At 37.8% G+C, this 15,884-nt stretch overlaps 1 protein-coding gene across 2 annotated transcripts in view; it reads right to left on the bottom strand.

Annotated features, from left to right (window-relative positions):
• Positions 1-1,297: 1,297 nt before the first annotated feature.
• The window catches only part of patl1 (PAT1 homolog 1, processing body mRNA decay factor), a 27,977-nt gene continuing 13,390 nt past the window's right edge, over positions 1,298-15,884 (bottom strand). The window contains exons 11-19 of one of the 2 annotated variants that reach the window (XM_031867048.1): positions 11,425-11,542; positions 11,222-11,319; positions 9,846-9,905; positions 8,327-8,472; positions 6,760-6,919; positions 5,391-5,516; positions 4,035-4,126; positions 3,723-3,872; positions 1,298-3,488 (exon numbers count right to left, since the gene is read on the bottom strand). In XM_031867048.1, coding sequence (XP_031722908.1) covers positions 3,467-3,488; positions 3,723-3,872; positions 4,035-4,126; positions 5,391-5,516; positions 6,760-6,919; positions 8,327-8,472; positions 9,846-9,905; positions 11,222-11,319; positions 11,425-11,542 — 972 coding nt within the window. In that variant the 3' untranslated portion in view covers positions 1,298-3,466. The remainder of the gene's footprint in view (positions 3,489-3,722; positions 3,873-4,034; positions 4,127-5,390; positions 5,517-6,759; positions 6,920-8,326; positions 8,473-9,845; positions 9,906-11,221; positions 11,320-11,424; positions 11,543-15,884) is intronic. The other variant, XM_031867049.1, reaches the window with a different exon arrangement.

Below are 15,884 nucleotides of genomic sequence, written 5' to 3'. Positions count from 1 at the left end.
AATTCATCTTCGGGTAAGCAATGTATTGATTAAACTCTGTTGGTTTATAGTTGGATTTACTAAACAGACTAGTTTAGTAAATCCAATTGAGTAATTGTGCAACAGAGCTCCACTTAATTATAAATCTGGATTTTCTTATAAACCTAGCTTCGCTGAACAAAACTTAGATTAAATAAATCCTTGTAACCTGCCTCCTCGACCCCTACCAGCAAAACCTTTTAAAGATCTCTGGGACCTACAACACTGAATATTTGTCACTTACAACTGGCATTGTCACCATGCTGAATTTTTAAAAATACCTAATAGCATTATTTTTATCTTTATATTGTCTTTCCGTACCTTGATTAAGTGTCTGCCAAGTGTGAGCTGTGTGTTGAGAGAGCCCATTTCCATTTCCTATGGGTGAAACCCTCTGAACTACCCGGTGGGAAAGAACTTGGACTAGTGAGTTGTGAGGAGAGCCCAGCCTAGTGGGGAGTCGCCCCTTGATTTAGATAGGAACTCAGTTTGTCTTTTGTGGCAACATAAGCAACATTGAGGTGTAAATCTCATGCGAGTCATATCGAGGAAAGCCCAGAATTCAATTTGCCTTTTAGTCTTGTGAACAGACGTATTAGTCAGAGAAGCACTGATACAACTGTCTGTCTGTGTGTGTGTGCGCGCCTCCTTGCTGCATGACAAATGTTCAGTTTTCTTCTGAAGCTCAAGTAAAGATTCTTCTCTTCAATTTAGAAGCTGAGTGAAATGTCCGAGTGATTCTTTCGCACCCACTGGACTGCTGCGGTTAAACCTCTTTATAAGAAACCACACCTTTCTGCAGTCTCTAACCTTCCATTCTATACAAAAGTACAAGAAAAAGTGGCTACTTTGCAACTTTCAGCCAAACTATTTAATCTTTTCAGTCCGCTTTCATTCTATTAAAACTGCACTTATAAAAGTGGTGACTGATCATTTACTATGAATTCAAATTCCACCTCAGAGCTTCTACTGCTGGATCTCAGTAGAGCTTGTTAATTGTCAGTCATTGATTATTGTATATTCCCAAACCGACTTTATAATCTATTTACCGTCTCTGGCCTGGTTCTTGCGAGGTTTAAATCCTGCCAAGGGTTAAATCTGATGTCGGAGAAGCAGCTTTATCTTTTTATTGTCGTCCCTTCTTGAATACCATGCCAGATTGCATCAGATGTGCTTCAACTTTAACTGTTCAATAGCACACAAACTATTCCATTTCCTCCTTTCCCTGCAAATGTAAAATAACTCTTTGTGCTGTCTTTTCAGGCCATCAGGGGGCAGCAGATGGGACATGAAGAGAGGATGGTCCTCACCCTGAAGACACGGCCGCAATGCACGCTATATTAGTATTTAACAATTAAAGCAAATGTATTAATAAAAAAAATTTAAAAAATTTAAAAAAAAGTGATTATGAGAAACAAATGGTATTCACAAATGTACTCCTCGTTATTTTAACATGGACTAACGGATGTTTGCCATAACAGCATCAACATCCATTCTAACTTGAGTTGTTAGTTGTAAATAATTTTGCTTAATTATCTCATGCCATGGATTAATTTGCATTAGCCTCAATGATTTAAATTTCCTTTACCAAGATAGAGGTACCGTGCATAACTTCATTACTCACTGCATTCCACACCTGTGCTTTAACTGTGGCTTGTACAAAGAATGTGAATGTTTACCACATCTTCTCACTTGTATTTTAGAAGTGATTTAATTGCAACAGTAATTAAATGATTCGCATTTAGATGGTTCCTTTCAAATTTTGGACATTAGTGACTCACGTCACTGGAATATTTTAAACAGACTATTTGTCATTCATCCACTAATGGCAGGGGCTACCATGCAAGGTGCCACCTGCCCATCAGGACTAACCAACCTTTCAATTTGGGGTTACGCATCTTGCCCAAGGACTAAACATGGACTAGAGGAGCTGGGGATCGAACCACCAATTCCTCTGATTGAAGGATGACCCTGCTCAACCACTGAGCCACAGTCACTCAGTGGAGGTAACTGAATTGAATCCTTCACTTCCATGTTCACTGCCTCCTCTCCATCACCCCTCATTCTCAAATTACACATTCTCTGGAAGCATAAAAACATTTTAATACATTTAATTTATTCCCCTGTACTTACTGGAACAGATGCACATATGCGGGGTTGTTTTATATTGTGAACATTACAAATCCTTGGCGTGTGACTGTCAGTCATGTACAGTAACACCTCTGAATGTGGTACATCATCATAAACAACTGCGCAGTGTGGCTTAAAATTATTCCAGTGATGCGATGGCCTATCCTTCATGAATTTAAAAACTCTTCAGAATCAGACAATATAAATTAGTATTCACTTTGACTTTCATGGACTTATACTGAAGCATTTTCTTTTGTGCGACCCTGGAGATGGCAGAGGATTCTATGGCTAAGTGAGGTCTAAAAATATTCTGCATCTTGATTAAATACAAAGTCTGAAAGATCCAATACACTGATGTCATAAGCATTACTACATAATATTGTGAGTCTTGAAGACATTCACTTTCGTATTTCCATTTGATTATTAATCCTTTTTTCTTTATAGGAGTCAGGTCCCTTTACGATACAATCAATTTTGAAAAAGTATAAACTTGTAAACATGTATTTTCAACTAATTGCTCTTATTAGAAAGCATCTGGGTATGCTGACCATTTGGACCACTTAAAATAATGCCAGTCACGGAATCTTTTGATGGCTAATCCAGTTAGGCTCACCAAACACCAACTTTTAAACATGAATCTTGAGCAAACATGAACTCTAGAGTTATGTCAACCGCATTTTTCATGTCATTTGTTGTATATGTAGTCATCTTCTGTTGGTGCTGAACACGGTTTCAAAATGAAAGAAAATCTGGGGGTGTGGAGTTGAAAAGAAGTGAGCCTAACAGACCTCTGTAGCCAGCTGCTCATCCCTGCCTCAGGAAAGAGGCTACATTAGCTGCTACTAGCATAAAACCCAACTACTGCATGCAGTCGATTTGCACTGTGGGTAATGTAGGCGGTGGAAGAATGCTTGGAAAAGACATCTCTGGTTCTTTTCAGAACTGTCCATCTGTGAACTGTGTGACGATGTTGTAAGTGAAGCACTTAATGTTTTACACAATGTTTGGTCCTAGCACTGTAAGATTTGACTGAAACACTAGAAATAGAAATACTTTTTAATTTGAAGGTTCATCACAGGCATAATCGTAAACAAGATATTTAAAAATGCAAATTTCATTCCAGAGACTAAAGACAAAGAAAAACAAGTGACAAGAGATTCTGCGGTATTAAAATTCAATCCACGAGGGATTTACCACACACACACACACACACACGCGCGCACAAACACACACACACACACACGCGCGCGCGCGCGCTCGCACACACACGCGCACACACACACACGGGAGGGAGTTGTGTTGATATCTGTTGTAACTTCTAACTGGACAAAGAAGTGATCCTGTGAGAGAAAGGAAAAAAACTGTTAGTTTGTATTTCCATACTTATGCACATTGTGTTCCTACAACAGTGAAATAACATGTTCAATCAAGTAGCGGTTTGCTCTGACATGAGACCGATAAATAACTAAATAACAAATATCCTAAATAAACACGTCACAATTATTTACAACACTGAATGCTGCAACTCACAAAAAAGCAACATGCCACTTTTTGTGTTTGTTGATGGAACTCACTGTAGCTTGTCCTGTAACAGCTCCAGCCTCTGCCGATCAACATAGCGTGAGAAGAGGGAGAGCAGGTTGGGAGGCGTGAAGAGGGGAGGAGAGAGAGATGAGCTGGGCACGCTGAGCAACTCCCTCGTCACTGAAAACACCAACTCAGTCCTGGACGGAAAGGTGGTGGTCAGCAGAAGTGGAAAAAAAATAAATTGTGAAGAGAAGACCCGAGGGAACAACAAATAACTGATTGCAACATTTTGTCTAAGGGAACGGAAACATTTTGGAATGAGTCAGTATGACAACATCACTGACACACCAATATCTTACCATCGATTGTCGTCCATGAGTTGACAGTTGGGATCAGAGCTCTGCATCCTCTCTCCTTCACTCAGGATCAGATACAGCAGGGTCACACCGAACTAGACAGAAACAAACAAAAGGTGTGTGTGTGTAACGTGTGGTGTTTGTTCCGGTGCCTCCCATTTGTCTTGATCATCTACAACAGGGGTCAGTAATAGGTGGACCGCGGTCCGGATCCGGACCCAAGCTCAGTTGTATCCGGACCCTGGCCCTAAAACCGATAAATAACTGAGAATTATTAAATTTTGACGGAGCGCTTCTACTTTAACTGACGCAGCTTTTCTAGCCTTTACGGCTCGTTCAGCGGTGCAGGGAACGCACCGACCAATTAATGTACATGCGTTGTAAATCACATCACGTGATGCAGCTCAGCCAATCAAATATGTGTATTCTGGCAGGTTTCCCGACTCAAGTGAGATTCACACACACCGGGGGAGAGTCGAGGAAAGAGAACGAAGAGTAGAATAATTACGCGAGTCAGAAGATATTTCACATGATGTTCTCCATATAGAGAAAAGTATTCAGAAAGACCAGAGTCTTTAACCAAGAATGGACAGACTCTTATAGGTTAATTCTTCCTATGGGCAGTTTAAAACCAGTGTGTCTCTTGTGTTCAGAGGCCGTGACGATTATTAAAAGCAGTAATGTGAAGCACTGGGTATTTTAGTTTTTAGCCAATGTTACTCAAACAGTAGTACATTTTTCCGATGCGGATTAATACACACGTGGAGTGCTAGTGAGTATATATGGCAGCCAGATAGTGAATGTGGAATTCACAAAAAATAAAACTACAGCGGCCATAGTAATGAAGGAACATGTCACCCAGTGCAACAGTTGTGTGTTTAATAGTTTCTGGACAACAATAGAGCTCTACGGCATAAAGGAATACATAGGCCTTACAATAGGCCACCTGTCAGTAGATACATTCGTTGGTCTCTTAATGGCATTTCTTGTCGATTAGGAAATACAGAAGATCAGAAGATGGACAGCCTTGTCTTTTGAGGTCAAGTAATCATCAGTCTAGTGACATGACAGCAGTTTAGTACATTAACTACATGACATGCAGAACCTGTTATCTGCATGCTCTACAAACATCAAACTTTGAAGTTATGTTGAGACTGGACTGAGCAGGCATCAGTACACACAGTTTGCTGAACTACAGTGTAGCTCCAACTGTTTAAATCCATAGTCAGTTGGTTTGATGTTGAAGCGAGAACATTACTTATCAGTTTGACCAGAGGATCAACTTTCTCTCATCTTTGCTCCAAAGTTAATTAATTACTTTGTATTTTAGATCATTCTGCAGTGTGTGTGTGCATGTACCTTGTTGTGCAGTACTGTAGCCAGTTGGCCCTCACTGCCCTGAAGCTCCTGGAGCAAGTCTGTAAGGGCGGAGCTTGACAATGACTGGATCACTGCAGAAACCGGCCCCACTAACCAGCACAGCACCTGAAAAGAGCACAGACCAAGGATGAAAGGTAGCTGCTACTAGCAGGAAGCTCAGAGCATTTCAGAGTTTATTAAACTGATTTTATTCCATTGTGTAGGAGACATGTTTTATTGATAGAATGGGAAACTGCAGAACAAGACATTTAATAACTCTTAACTGTAGGGCATCGATGTCTTTAAGTGGCATTTAATAGATTAAACCTTACAGTACGGGTACAATTAATTTGTCTTATTTCATCCGATTGTAACACAATGCTGTTTTTAATCACGCGACACCAGCACAGGTTTTCCCATAGAGTTTTATAATAGCTCACCTGAAAGTCTTTTCCCCAGCAACTGCATGCATTTAATAAAAGCAGTTTTTGTTTAGGCTGTTAGTTACCAAGTAAGGGTCTAGATGGCATCCCACATGCGTTATAAAAGTCAATAGAAACCCTGCGACATGAGTTATGGAGGAAGGAAACATCGAAAATAAACACTAAATCAAAACTGTTAATATATCTCTAAAATACTTTTACATATTTTAGTACTGTATGCTGTAATTCAATTAGTTTGTTTTTATCCATATAGAGAAGATCAAAAATCATAATTTTAAACGCGTAATTTTTAAATCAAAGATGTTGGATTTTAATCTGAATAATAAAAGTGTCTTAACAAGTTGTAGCAAGTAAAAGTTTTAACTGATGACAAATGTCACACAGCTGTAGCTAATTAACATGAATTTTGTGAGTTTGTGAAACAACAAACTGACTCGGGACCTCAACAAGAAGCCCTGCCTTATTTTATTGGATTCTAAGTTTGATTATGCTTGGGATCAAATGTATCCGATGGACAAAAAAAAAAAATACATGTCTTAAGTCAAAATTTGAGAAAATAATTAGAAATTAAATGCATGCGCCAGATTTTGTTCAGTGGTTATGCACAGGTTATGAGAAAACGAAATTAAGGAACAAATTACTGGGTCTGCAGCAAATACTAATCAGTAATTCCAAAGTCCATTGAAACATGTTTTTAAGTTTGAAATATTTAACAACAAACTAACATGTTTCATTTTCATTACACATTTATGTATTTTAACGACACAGTCAAAGACGCTGCTGTGGATGCCTACTCGTCCTACGGAGTGAGAATAAATACAGATATATGTAGGAAAATAGAGATAAGCAAAGAGCCTCTGTTAGGACCTGGCGTTTTCACTGGAACTGTCTGGATTTGTGTGTGAACATGATGTTGCACCAGTTACCTGGTCCTGCTTGTCCTTCTTGGCCAGGGCGGGAAGGTTGTGGGAAATTGCCATGACAACGGCGGCAGCCTGAGGTGAGGGAAGGAAGGGGAGGAGCCTGGAGATGAGCCGCTTGCCCTTCCTCACCGACATGATCATCACACACTGCTCATCACTCACTCTTATCAAGAGGAAGAGAAAAATAATTAATGTGTGTAGATGGGCATATCTTAGCAGTTTTAATTATCTCATAATAATAACAACTTTATTTATATACAGTTGTGTCCAAAATAATAGCAGTGTGTTTATAAAAGTGAGTAAAGCCCAAAATCCTTATAATAGCTTTTATACCCATACACGCCAATGCATTGGGAACACTGCACATTCTATTCCAAATCAAAACATAAAGAAAAATTTCTCAAATTTGTTATTACTTTACAGAAAGTGAAGAATAAGGAATATTAGGCCGTTCAAAAATATAGCAGTGTCTGCATTTGTCTTTACAAACTCAAACATTTACTGTATAAACTGAAAAATGCTTGAAGATTTAGCTTTCCTGTGAATCACTGAACTAATATTTAGTTGTATAACCACTGTTTCTGAGAACTGCTTCACATCTGTGTTGCATGGAGTCGACCAAATTCTGGCACCTGTGAACAGGTATTTCACCCCAGGATGATTGGACTACATTCCACAATTCCTCTGCATTTCTTGGTTTTGCCTCAGAAACAGCATTTTTGATGTCAGCCCACAAGTTTTCTATTGGATTAAGGTCCAGGGATTGGGCTGGCCACTCCATAACGTTAATCTTGTTGGTCTAGAACCAAGATGCTGCTCGTGTTTGGGGTCGTTGTCTTGTTGAAACACCCATTTCAATGGCATTTCCTCTTCGGCATGAGGCAACATGACCTCTTCAAGTATTTTGATGTATTCAAACTGATCCCTGGTATGCAATAAATAGGCCAGACACCATAGTATGAGAAACATCCCCATATCATGATGCTTGCGCCACCATGCTTCACTGTCTTCACAGTGTACCGAGGCTTGAATTCAGTGTTTGGGGGTCTAGCGGCCGCAGACAGTTTGTCAGACGACCCCAAACACTGAAGCCGTTCTCAGAGACAGTGGTTATACAACTAAATATTAGTTCAGTGATTCACAGGAAAGCTAAATCTTCAAGCATTTTTCAGTTTATACAGTAAATGTTTGAGTTTGTAAAAGTTTGTAAAGACAAACGCAGACACTTTTTTACATTTTTGAACAGCCTAATATTCCTTTTTCTTCACTTTCTGTAAAGTAATAACAAATTTGAGAAATTTTTCTTCATGTTTTGATTTGGAATAGAATGTGCAGTGTTCCCAATGCATTGGGAATAAAAGGTATTATAAGGATTTTGGGCTTTACTCACTTTTATAAACGTACTGATATTATTTTGGACACAACTGTAGCACCTTTCAAAACAATACACTGCTGTCCTACATGCGGTTTTGTACGCAATTGCATAATGTACTGAGGCGAGTAAGAATAAGGATTGCTCAGATAGTCAAGGTATTCCTATATATCCATTTGATCTACCCCTCTCGCTAACCTGTCGTCCCACTCCTTCTCCCGCAGAGAGCTGCACAGCTGCATGGTGTTGGTTTTATGCTGCTCCAGAAGAGCCTCCCTGTCCTCCTCTGGCGCCTGGACAAAACGTTTTTCAAAGTCTTGAACCTCTAACAGCATACTGTACATCTGGTGGACAAAAGTAGATAAAGGGACACAGACAAGCGTCACACAGGAATTTTCTGTAATGAGCTCCTTGATGTCTAAATCCCATCTTATCTCAGGTAGGATGACATTTAGTATTTTTAGTATTACAGAAACATGTTTCCTAACAGCATTTAGGGAAAAATCCTATTTATATTTTAGAATGGAAATTAGGCCATTACAGAACTGTACCAATTTAAAGATTTCCCAAGTTAAGAATCCTCAGGTAGAAAGGCATAAATCCTGTCCTAAATTAAAAATAACTGCCATCGCACCAGCATGACAATAAGATGGGGAACAACATGAACATCAAAATATAATGATTTAAAGGCTACTCAAACCATATGATGACGCGTCAAATTTTCCGGACCATGTATGAATTAGTGGTGTAACGGACCACTGTTGATCCATGATCCGTACGGATCCCCCTCACGGTTTGGCACGCGTGTGAACCGCGGATTAATTCCACAGTTTAACGTTAACCATCACAGTGTGATATAAAGTTTTACTGACGATCGTTATCCACGAATATACAGTAAAATATATGATCAGGACATCGGCATTCATGCTCTCTAGTCTCTGAGATCTGATAATGTTACATTGTAAACAACCAGTCTGTGTTAAAATTGACACGAGGAGAACGAAGGTTCCCTTCAGTTACATTATGATACATTCAGGCTCTGTTCAGTGAAAAGGAGTATAGAGCGAAGGTAAATTATAATGTAATTTACATGTTCACATGTAATCTGTAAAATGTAGTTTTGATGAGAATTTTGAATAAATCCAGTAGTTTGAAGGAGATGTTTTCACATGAATATAAAATAGATATTAGTAGTTTTAATAATGTATCACAGCTAGTGTTAGGAAGTTAAACAGCTCATAATTCATCTCTAATGACAAGATTCAATAACATAACAAAGAAAAAAACACTATGAATTACTTTAACAAAGAAAAAAGATAACATTTTTGATAGTTTACTGACTTCAGACCGGTTGAAATTATTTTTTTGAATGGTTGCAAAAAAATAAAAATAAAAAGTCTGGATCCTTGTAGACCAGCTGCTATAATCAAACAAAGTGATCTGTACCTGCCAATATGGTTCATCAATGATCTGCAAATAGTATCGGTGGTAAAGAAAACGTGATCAGGGATCTAAAAGTTCTATTTGCTCCCTTTTTTCTTTTGTGCTGATCCGATTCGTGATACAATCCGAAACCTTAAGTTTTATGAGCTGTTGCACTACTAGTATAAATGGGTATATTTCAACTGCCAGGACAATCAAACAATCATAAAATTGAAATTGAATGTTTCCTGCAGTTTGAACTAGAGCTCGACATGTACAGCCATCCGCTTCCTACCTTCTCCACGGTGTAGAGGATCTGTCGCCTTTTGTTCCAAACCTGCTTCTCTCTTTTCTCCTGGGAGGTAGACAGACAGACTAATAAGACTTCAAAATGAATTGTTAAAATAATAAATCATACACCAGCAACCTGGTAAAGAATCTTCAAAATTAACAGGAGTTACAATTTAAGAGTAAACATTTTTAATACAGCAACAAATTGCTCAAAACTTAAACCGGAACTAACATTTAAGCATATAATGTGTATTGTATTGAATAGATTAGCCCCATTGTCATTAATAATAAATCCAGCTGTTGAAGTAGGCATCGGCCCAAAATCCTATCATGCATCCTTGTTCAAAACTGACTAGAAAAAAATACTTCCATGTAGCACTGATTAACCGGTACATAATTAATAAAGAAATATTCAAGAAGGAGCAGAACAAAATAGGAACATTATGGCATTAAACACTAGATTGCAATTTTTAGTAATAATGGTGAAAGCCCCTGTGCCTGTCTAACTTTCAAGAACCAAAAACATTGACATTGACCACAAACTATGGATGTCAGTTTTTGTCAATTTTGTTTCGATAGCCTGACACCCATTAACCACTAACTGATTAATCAGTTAACTGATTAATTATTCAGACAAAAAACGCAAAATGACGCGACATATGAGAGGCACTTTACAATCAATGAGCTCTGGCGCAACATTTCAAAGCCCTATATGCATCCAATTTGAATGTTTGTTGTGTTGCAACTGTCTTGCCTTATATTTTATTTCCTCTGCTTAAGTTTAGTGCTGTTTTTTGATCAGGTCGCGGGTGCTCCGGTGAATAGCCACAGATCGTTATCAGGTGATATTCATTCTAAATTGTTTGCATGGTGGTCTCTATAAAGGCTGATCAATTGAAGCTTTCTTTCAGCACCCATGTCAAATAATGTATAGACCGCAAATTATAATGTGTAGTCATGCCTAACCAGTCAAATATGTTCTTGGTGGTTAACCTGTTAACCCTCAACATCCCTACCAAGAACCAATCACGGGGCAGCTGACTGGTGTTTTTGTCCATGACACTATGAGGCAAATGATCAGTGGTTTGTGCAGCAGAGGGACTCCACAACCTTTCAAACTCGTAGGGTTTCCCCCCCCCCCCCCCCATCTGCCTACAGAGAGTCGCAGTGCCGTTGACGCAAACTCAGCACCTCCTGCAGCAGCTTCACAGTCCGACAGTGAAAGACAATGGTTTATGGCTATAGGAAGTGTTCAGTTCTAAACACAGAATTTGTCCTACACTGCGTCTTATAGGGAACTGCAACTTCAGATAATAATGCTGTCTTACAAAAAGAGAACATTGTGTTCACAAAAAGAAACAATGAAATATGCAAACAGACCTCGTCATCTGTGCGGGTTGTCACCACAGCATCAATCATCTTGCGAGGGTTGTTGACGCTGGAGACAGTCAGCTTACCCAGAGAGCCTGCAAACTGAACTGTTGACAAACACATAAGCATTCATTAGAGGTCTCCAGTGTCATGCATGTGATCACGTACTATGGAGTGCAGATAATACTATGATGTGTTCTGTTGTCATTTACCTGGTCTGTAGGTGTGTTCAACCTTAGCGACCTGTGGAGTGATCAGTTTGGTGGCGTATTCCTTCTTGCTGCTGTCCCTCTCTCTTTCCTGACGTTTCTCCATCTTTTCATAGTAGTTCTACATGTGCAACACACGCATCACAAGTTTCAGTGATCCTCAACCAACATTGACATTACCAGATAAAATATCTCTCTTCAAGTAGGGGTGGGAATCTTTAGGCAGCGCACGATTCAATTCCGATTCAGAGAGCTATTATGCAATTATAAAACGATTAGCGATTCATCTTGATGCATCCAAATTTTTTCGGTAGATGATTTTACTGTGACTATCTGGTATTTTTAAAACACTGCATATTTGTAACGATTCATATCAAGAATCATTACAAAATGTTATCATCAATGATTTTACTTCCATTATCTTTTATCACTTCAATATTAGTTACAAATTGAAGAGATGTGTGGAGGATTATATGTCCAACATTGAAAAGGTAGCCAACAAGAAAAGAAATAAAAGTGGGCCTGTAGCGGCATCCTCGTAGTAAAAACACAGACTTCAGCATGTTCTGAGTCATGTGACATAACAAGCTGCCCTTATTCACAAATAAATAATATATACTTCTCTTCAACCAAATCCCCTTGTTATAGGCAATCAAAATTCAGCTCTTGTACAAAAATAATACTTTCTGAACATGTGGTAAAACTATACATAAAGTGATAAAGTGCGCGGTTACAGTGACACAAGATTTTGTGGTAACGGATGTCCCGCATAGCAAGTTGTTACCATCCGACCCGCTTTCCTCAGTGACTCCTTGACCTTATCTTTGGTTTGTTTGCAGAGTAGCGCTGTGCTCGTAAAAACGCTGAGATGAATGTTGTATCTCGGTTCCAAAGTGTGCAACATAGCATGAAAGCTCTGATTCTCAATGGCTGAGTAACCCTTAGCAAATCTACTTCGTGGTTGACTTCGCCCTTTCCGGGTTGGGCGGAAGAAGAAGCGAAATACTTCCATACGTTGGCTTTTAAGACTGCAGTAAAGTCAGCAGACACTCTGATCTCCATGGTCAAATCAGCCAAACCTGAAATGTTAGTGCACCTACAGTATATACTGACATTCATGGTGAACTCGTTCAAATTGCCCAGGTCAGCAGCGAGCGAGAGACTTAGCAAAGTTAGCGAAGGGATCGATGTGAGACAACTTCTGGTTTTCAAAGTAAGATGTCAACAAAGTGTATATACAAATTGCATGTATGGAAATAACATTAATTGAATTATGTTCACATTAAGTATAAAACATGTTACCTGCATCTCGTGAGTTAAAGATAAAATACAACTAAATTGTGCATGACATTTTTTTTATTCGTTAATTTGAGGGTTGCTGGAAAGAAAATACATGAATAATATCTGACTGATATGATGTGTTCAGGACATTTCTGACCACATCCATACAAAATTCAAACATCTTAATTGTACCAATTAAGAACAAAGTAAATGAGGTTTCTGTATATATGAAGTTCTATAAAAAGTATTTTCTCAATAATTCCAGACAATGACATGCATATGTGTTCAGGACATCTCTGACTACACCATTACAAAAATGTATAATTTTTACTGTACCAATTAAGAGATTCTTCAACTTAAGTCATACATTTGTTTATTCAGAAAGCTTATTTCTGAATATAAAAATATTTTTCTCAATAATTCCAGACTGACTGATTTATGTGTTGACATCTGACTACACCAATAAGGAAAATCAAAAAAAAATTGAATGTACCAATTAAGAGATTTTTACAAAGAAATCATGCAAATATGCCGTTTTGAATGTCTTTTTATATTACACTACGTGCTGAATTCCTAACATTTTTCAACTATTTTTTGCTTAGTTCATTGTGTAATATTTCTATAATAATGTAATAAATTATTATATATTATGCTCAAAACTGTTTCTTTACAATATGTGCAGATTATTACATTATGAGCATTTATTACATTTAAATTATTACATTGTGCTCAGTTATTACAGTACAAGTTGCTACAACATGAAATTGAATAAAAATCATATTAAATGATAGAGCCTGCTTTGTGGTGGCAGATTGAAAATGACTAAACAGCATATAACCTCTGTCTTCATCAAGTAATGGTGGTTAATTTAATGGACAGCTTTAAAAAAAAAAAAAAAAGAAAAAAAAAAAAATTCTGATTGGAGTTGCGCTCTGTGTCGATAATTCCACTAAAAGTCTTGTTTTTTCTATGCTACACTTTTATCTTAGTCTTTGTGTACAGGAGGCGGTGGCCTAAAACATGTATTTTGCATGATTTTTTGTAAAATCTCTTAATTGGTACATTACATTATTGGGGTTTTCATTATCGGTGTAGTCCAGGGGTCAGCAACCTTTACTATCCAAAGAGCCATTTTGCCCTATTTTCCACCAAATAAAATTCATCTGGAGCCGCAAAAGCTATTTGATATCACAGCTTATAAAGTTTTATATATATAGTTATATTATTTATACAAAAACTATAGTTTGTTGTACTTATGAAAATATAGAACAGGAATAAAGACAATTCTTGACATTTTATTGCCATTTTACCTGTTATAACAACATCAAACTCCTATGAAGAGGAGAGTTTGCTGCAGCAGTTGAGAAATCGCTCTTTTTCACTTATCTCCAGCGTGACACTTTTCAGCAAATGCTGTGTGCTTGTTCTGGAAGTGACATTCAACATTACATTTTTTGCAAATTTCAAGCATACCAGCCAGCATCGTTGGCAGTGAAAGCAAACTAATACGTCCACACAGAATTAAACTCTATTTTCCTCCGTGACTGTTCTTTTTTGGATTTATCCATTGATAGTTTACCGAGGGCGGGGGTCTGCAAATCATGATTAGCCACCTGCAGGGAAAGGCGCTTGACAGGTGTAATAAGATGTGACGCACATTTTGTTGACAAATTATTTTGAAAATAAGTTGTCTCACATCGATCCCTTCGCTAACTTTGCTAAGTTTGTCCCTCGCTGCTGACCTGGGCAATTTGAACGAGTTCACCATGAATGTCAGTATATAGGTGCACTAAAATTTCAGTGTTGGCTGATTTGACCATGGAGATCAGAGTGTCTGGTGACTTTATCGCAGTCTTAACAGCCAGGGGGTGCTGAAAGGATTGTATTCATATTCGGCTGCTCAACCTCACCAAAACTCTTTTAGTATTTAGCGTAGTTTAGAACGTAAACAAGATGCATGTGTATTACGTCTTGCGTTCAGGGGCAGCGGAAAGGGATGGACAGCCCTGTGTCACAGAATTGTTACAGGCGATCGTAACGTTGACAATTGAGTTTAAATTTCCGATTATTGAGTTTTCTACATCAAGTCATAATCTTTTAAGAGAGAATCGCAATGCATCTAAGAATCAAATTTCCCCTCACCCCTATTTGCAAGGTGTGATTTTTTTCATTATTGACTGAACTCTCAATGATAATAGATTAATCATTTACACTACAAATTGACTATTCAATTCCAAAATGTTTAATTGTTCTTTTAGGTCAAAAATTATTTAAAATGTTAATACATTTGGTGACCGAATGATACTCGTTTTGTCTCCGTTAAAATAGTCACAGAAACCATTTTTTTGAAGGAAAGCAGAAAATCATCAATATAACAGGATTTGAAGATTTTCTCCATAGAGATCCCATTTAAAAAAAATTGCAAACAGCTTAATATTTCAAAGAATTTAAAGATTACAAATATGAAAAGTAATTTCACCCCTCTCCTGAAAGAGCTAAACATTTTGATATTCGAATGGTGTCTGTGGCTTAAAAAATGTCAGCAGTAGTGATATTTGTAGTAGAAGTTGTAGTAGAAGTATCATTAGTAGTAGAAGTATTAGTATTTAGAAGAAGTAGTAGTATCAGTAGTAGTAGTAATAGCTGTAGTAGTGGTCGTAGTATTTAATATAACAGTAGTAGAAGTAGTAGTAATGGCAGTATTTGAAGTAGCAGTAGTAGTAGTACTAGTAGCAGTCGTACTAATAGCTGTAGTAGTATTAGTACTGGGTACATGAATAGCAGTAGTAGTAGTTGTAGTATAAGTAATAGTAGTAGTGGTAGTAATAATATTGATGGTAGCAGCAATAGTAGTAGCAACAGCAAAAGTTGTAGTAGTAGCAGTAATACTAGAAATATTAGCAGCAGTAGTAGTAGTTGTCGGCGTATTAGTAAGAGAATTCATTATTTCAACAAAAAAGCCTAATTTTGAGCTTAATGTTTAAATACAGTTAATCCATGGGGCTTTTATTTTAAAAGGGTGGGGCTGGGTGGGGGAGAGAGGGGGAGAGGAGACATAATCATAATATTTGACACATAAACAGAGGTTATTAAATGTCAGGCTTCATCATAAGCATTTCAGTTAGAATTCATTCTGTGGGGCTTTTATTTTAAAATTGTGTGTGTGTGGGGGGGGGGGGGGG

The sequence above is a fragment of the Anarrhichthys ocellatus genome, unplaced genomic scaffold (genome assembly GCF_004355925.1).
Source record: "Anarrhichthys ocellatus isolate YVR2014 unplaced genomic scaffold, GSC_Weel_1.0 scaffold38, whole genome shotgun sequence".
NCBI classification, from domain to species: domain Eukaryota; kingdom Metazoa; phylum Chordata; class Actinopteri; order Perciformes; family Anarhichadidae; genus Anarrhichthys; species Anarrhichthys ocellatus.
Note: the sequence above shows the minus strand (reverse complement) of the source record. Positions and strands in the feature narration are given on the sequence as shown.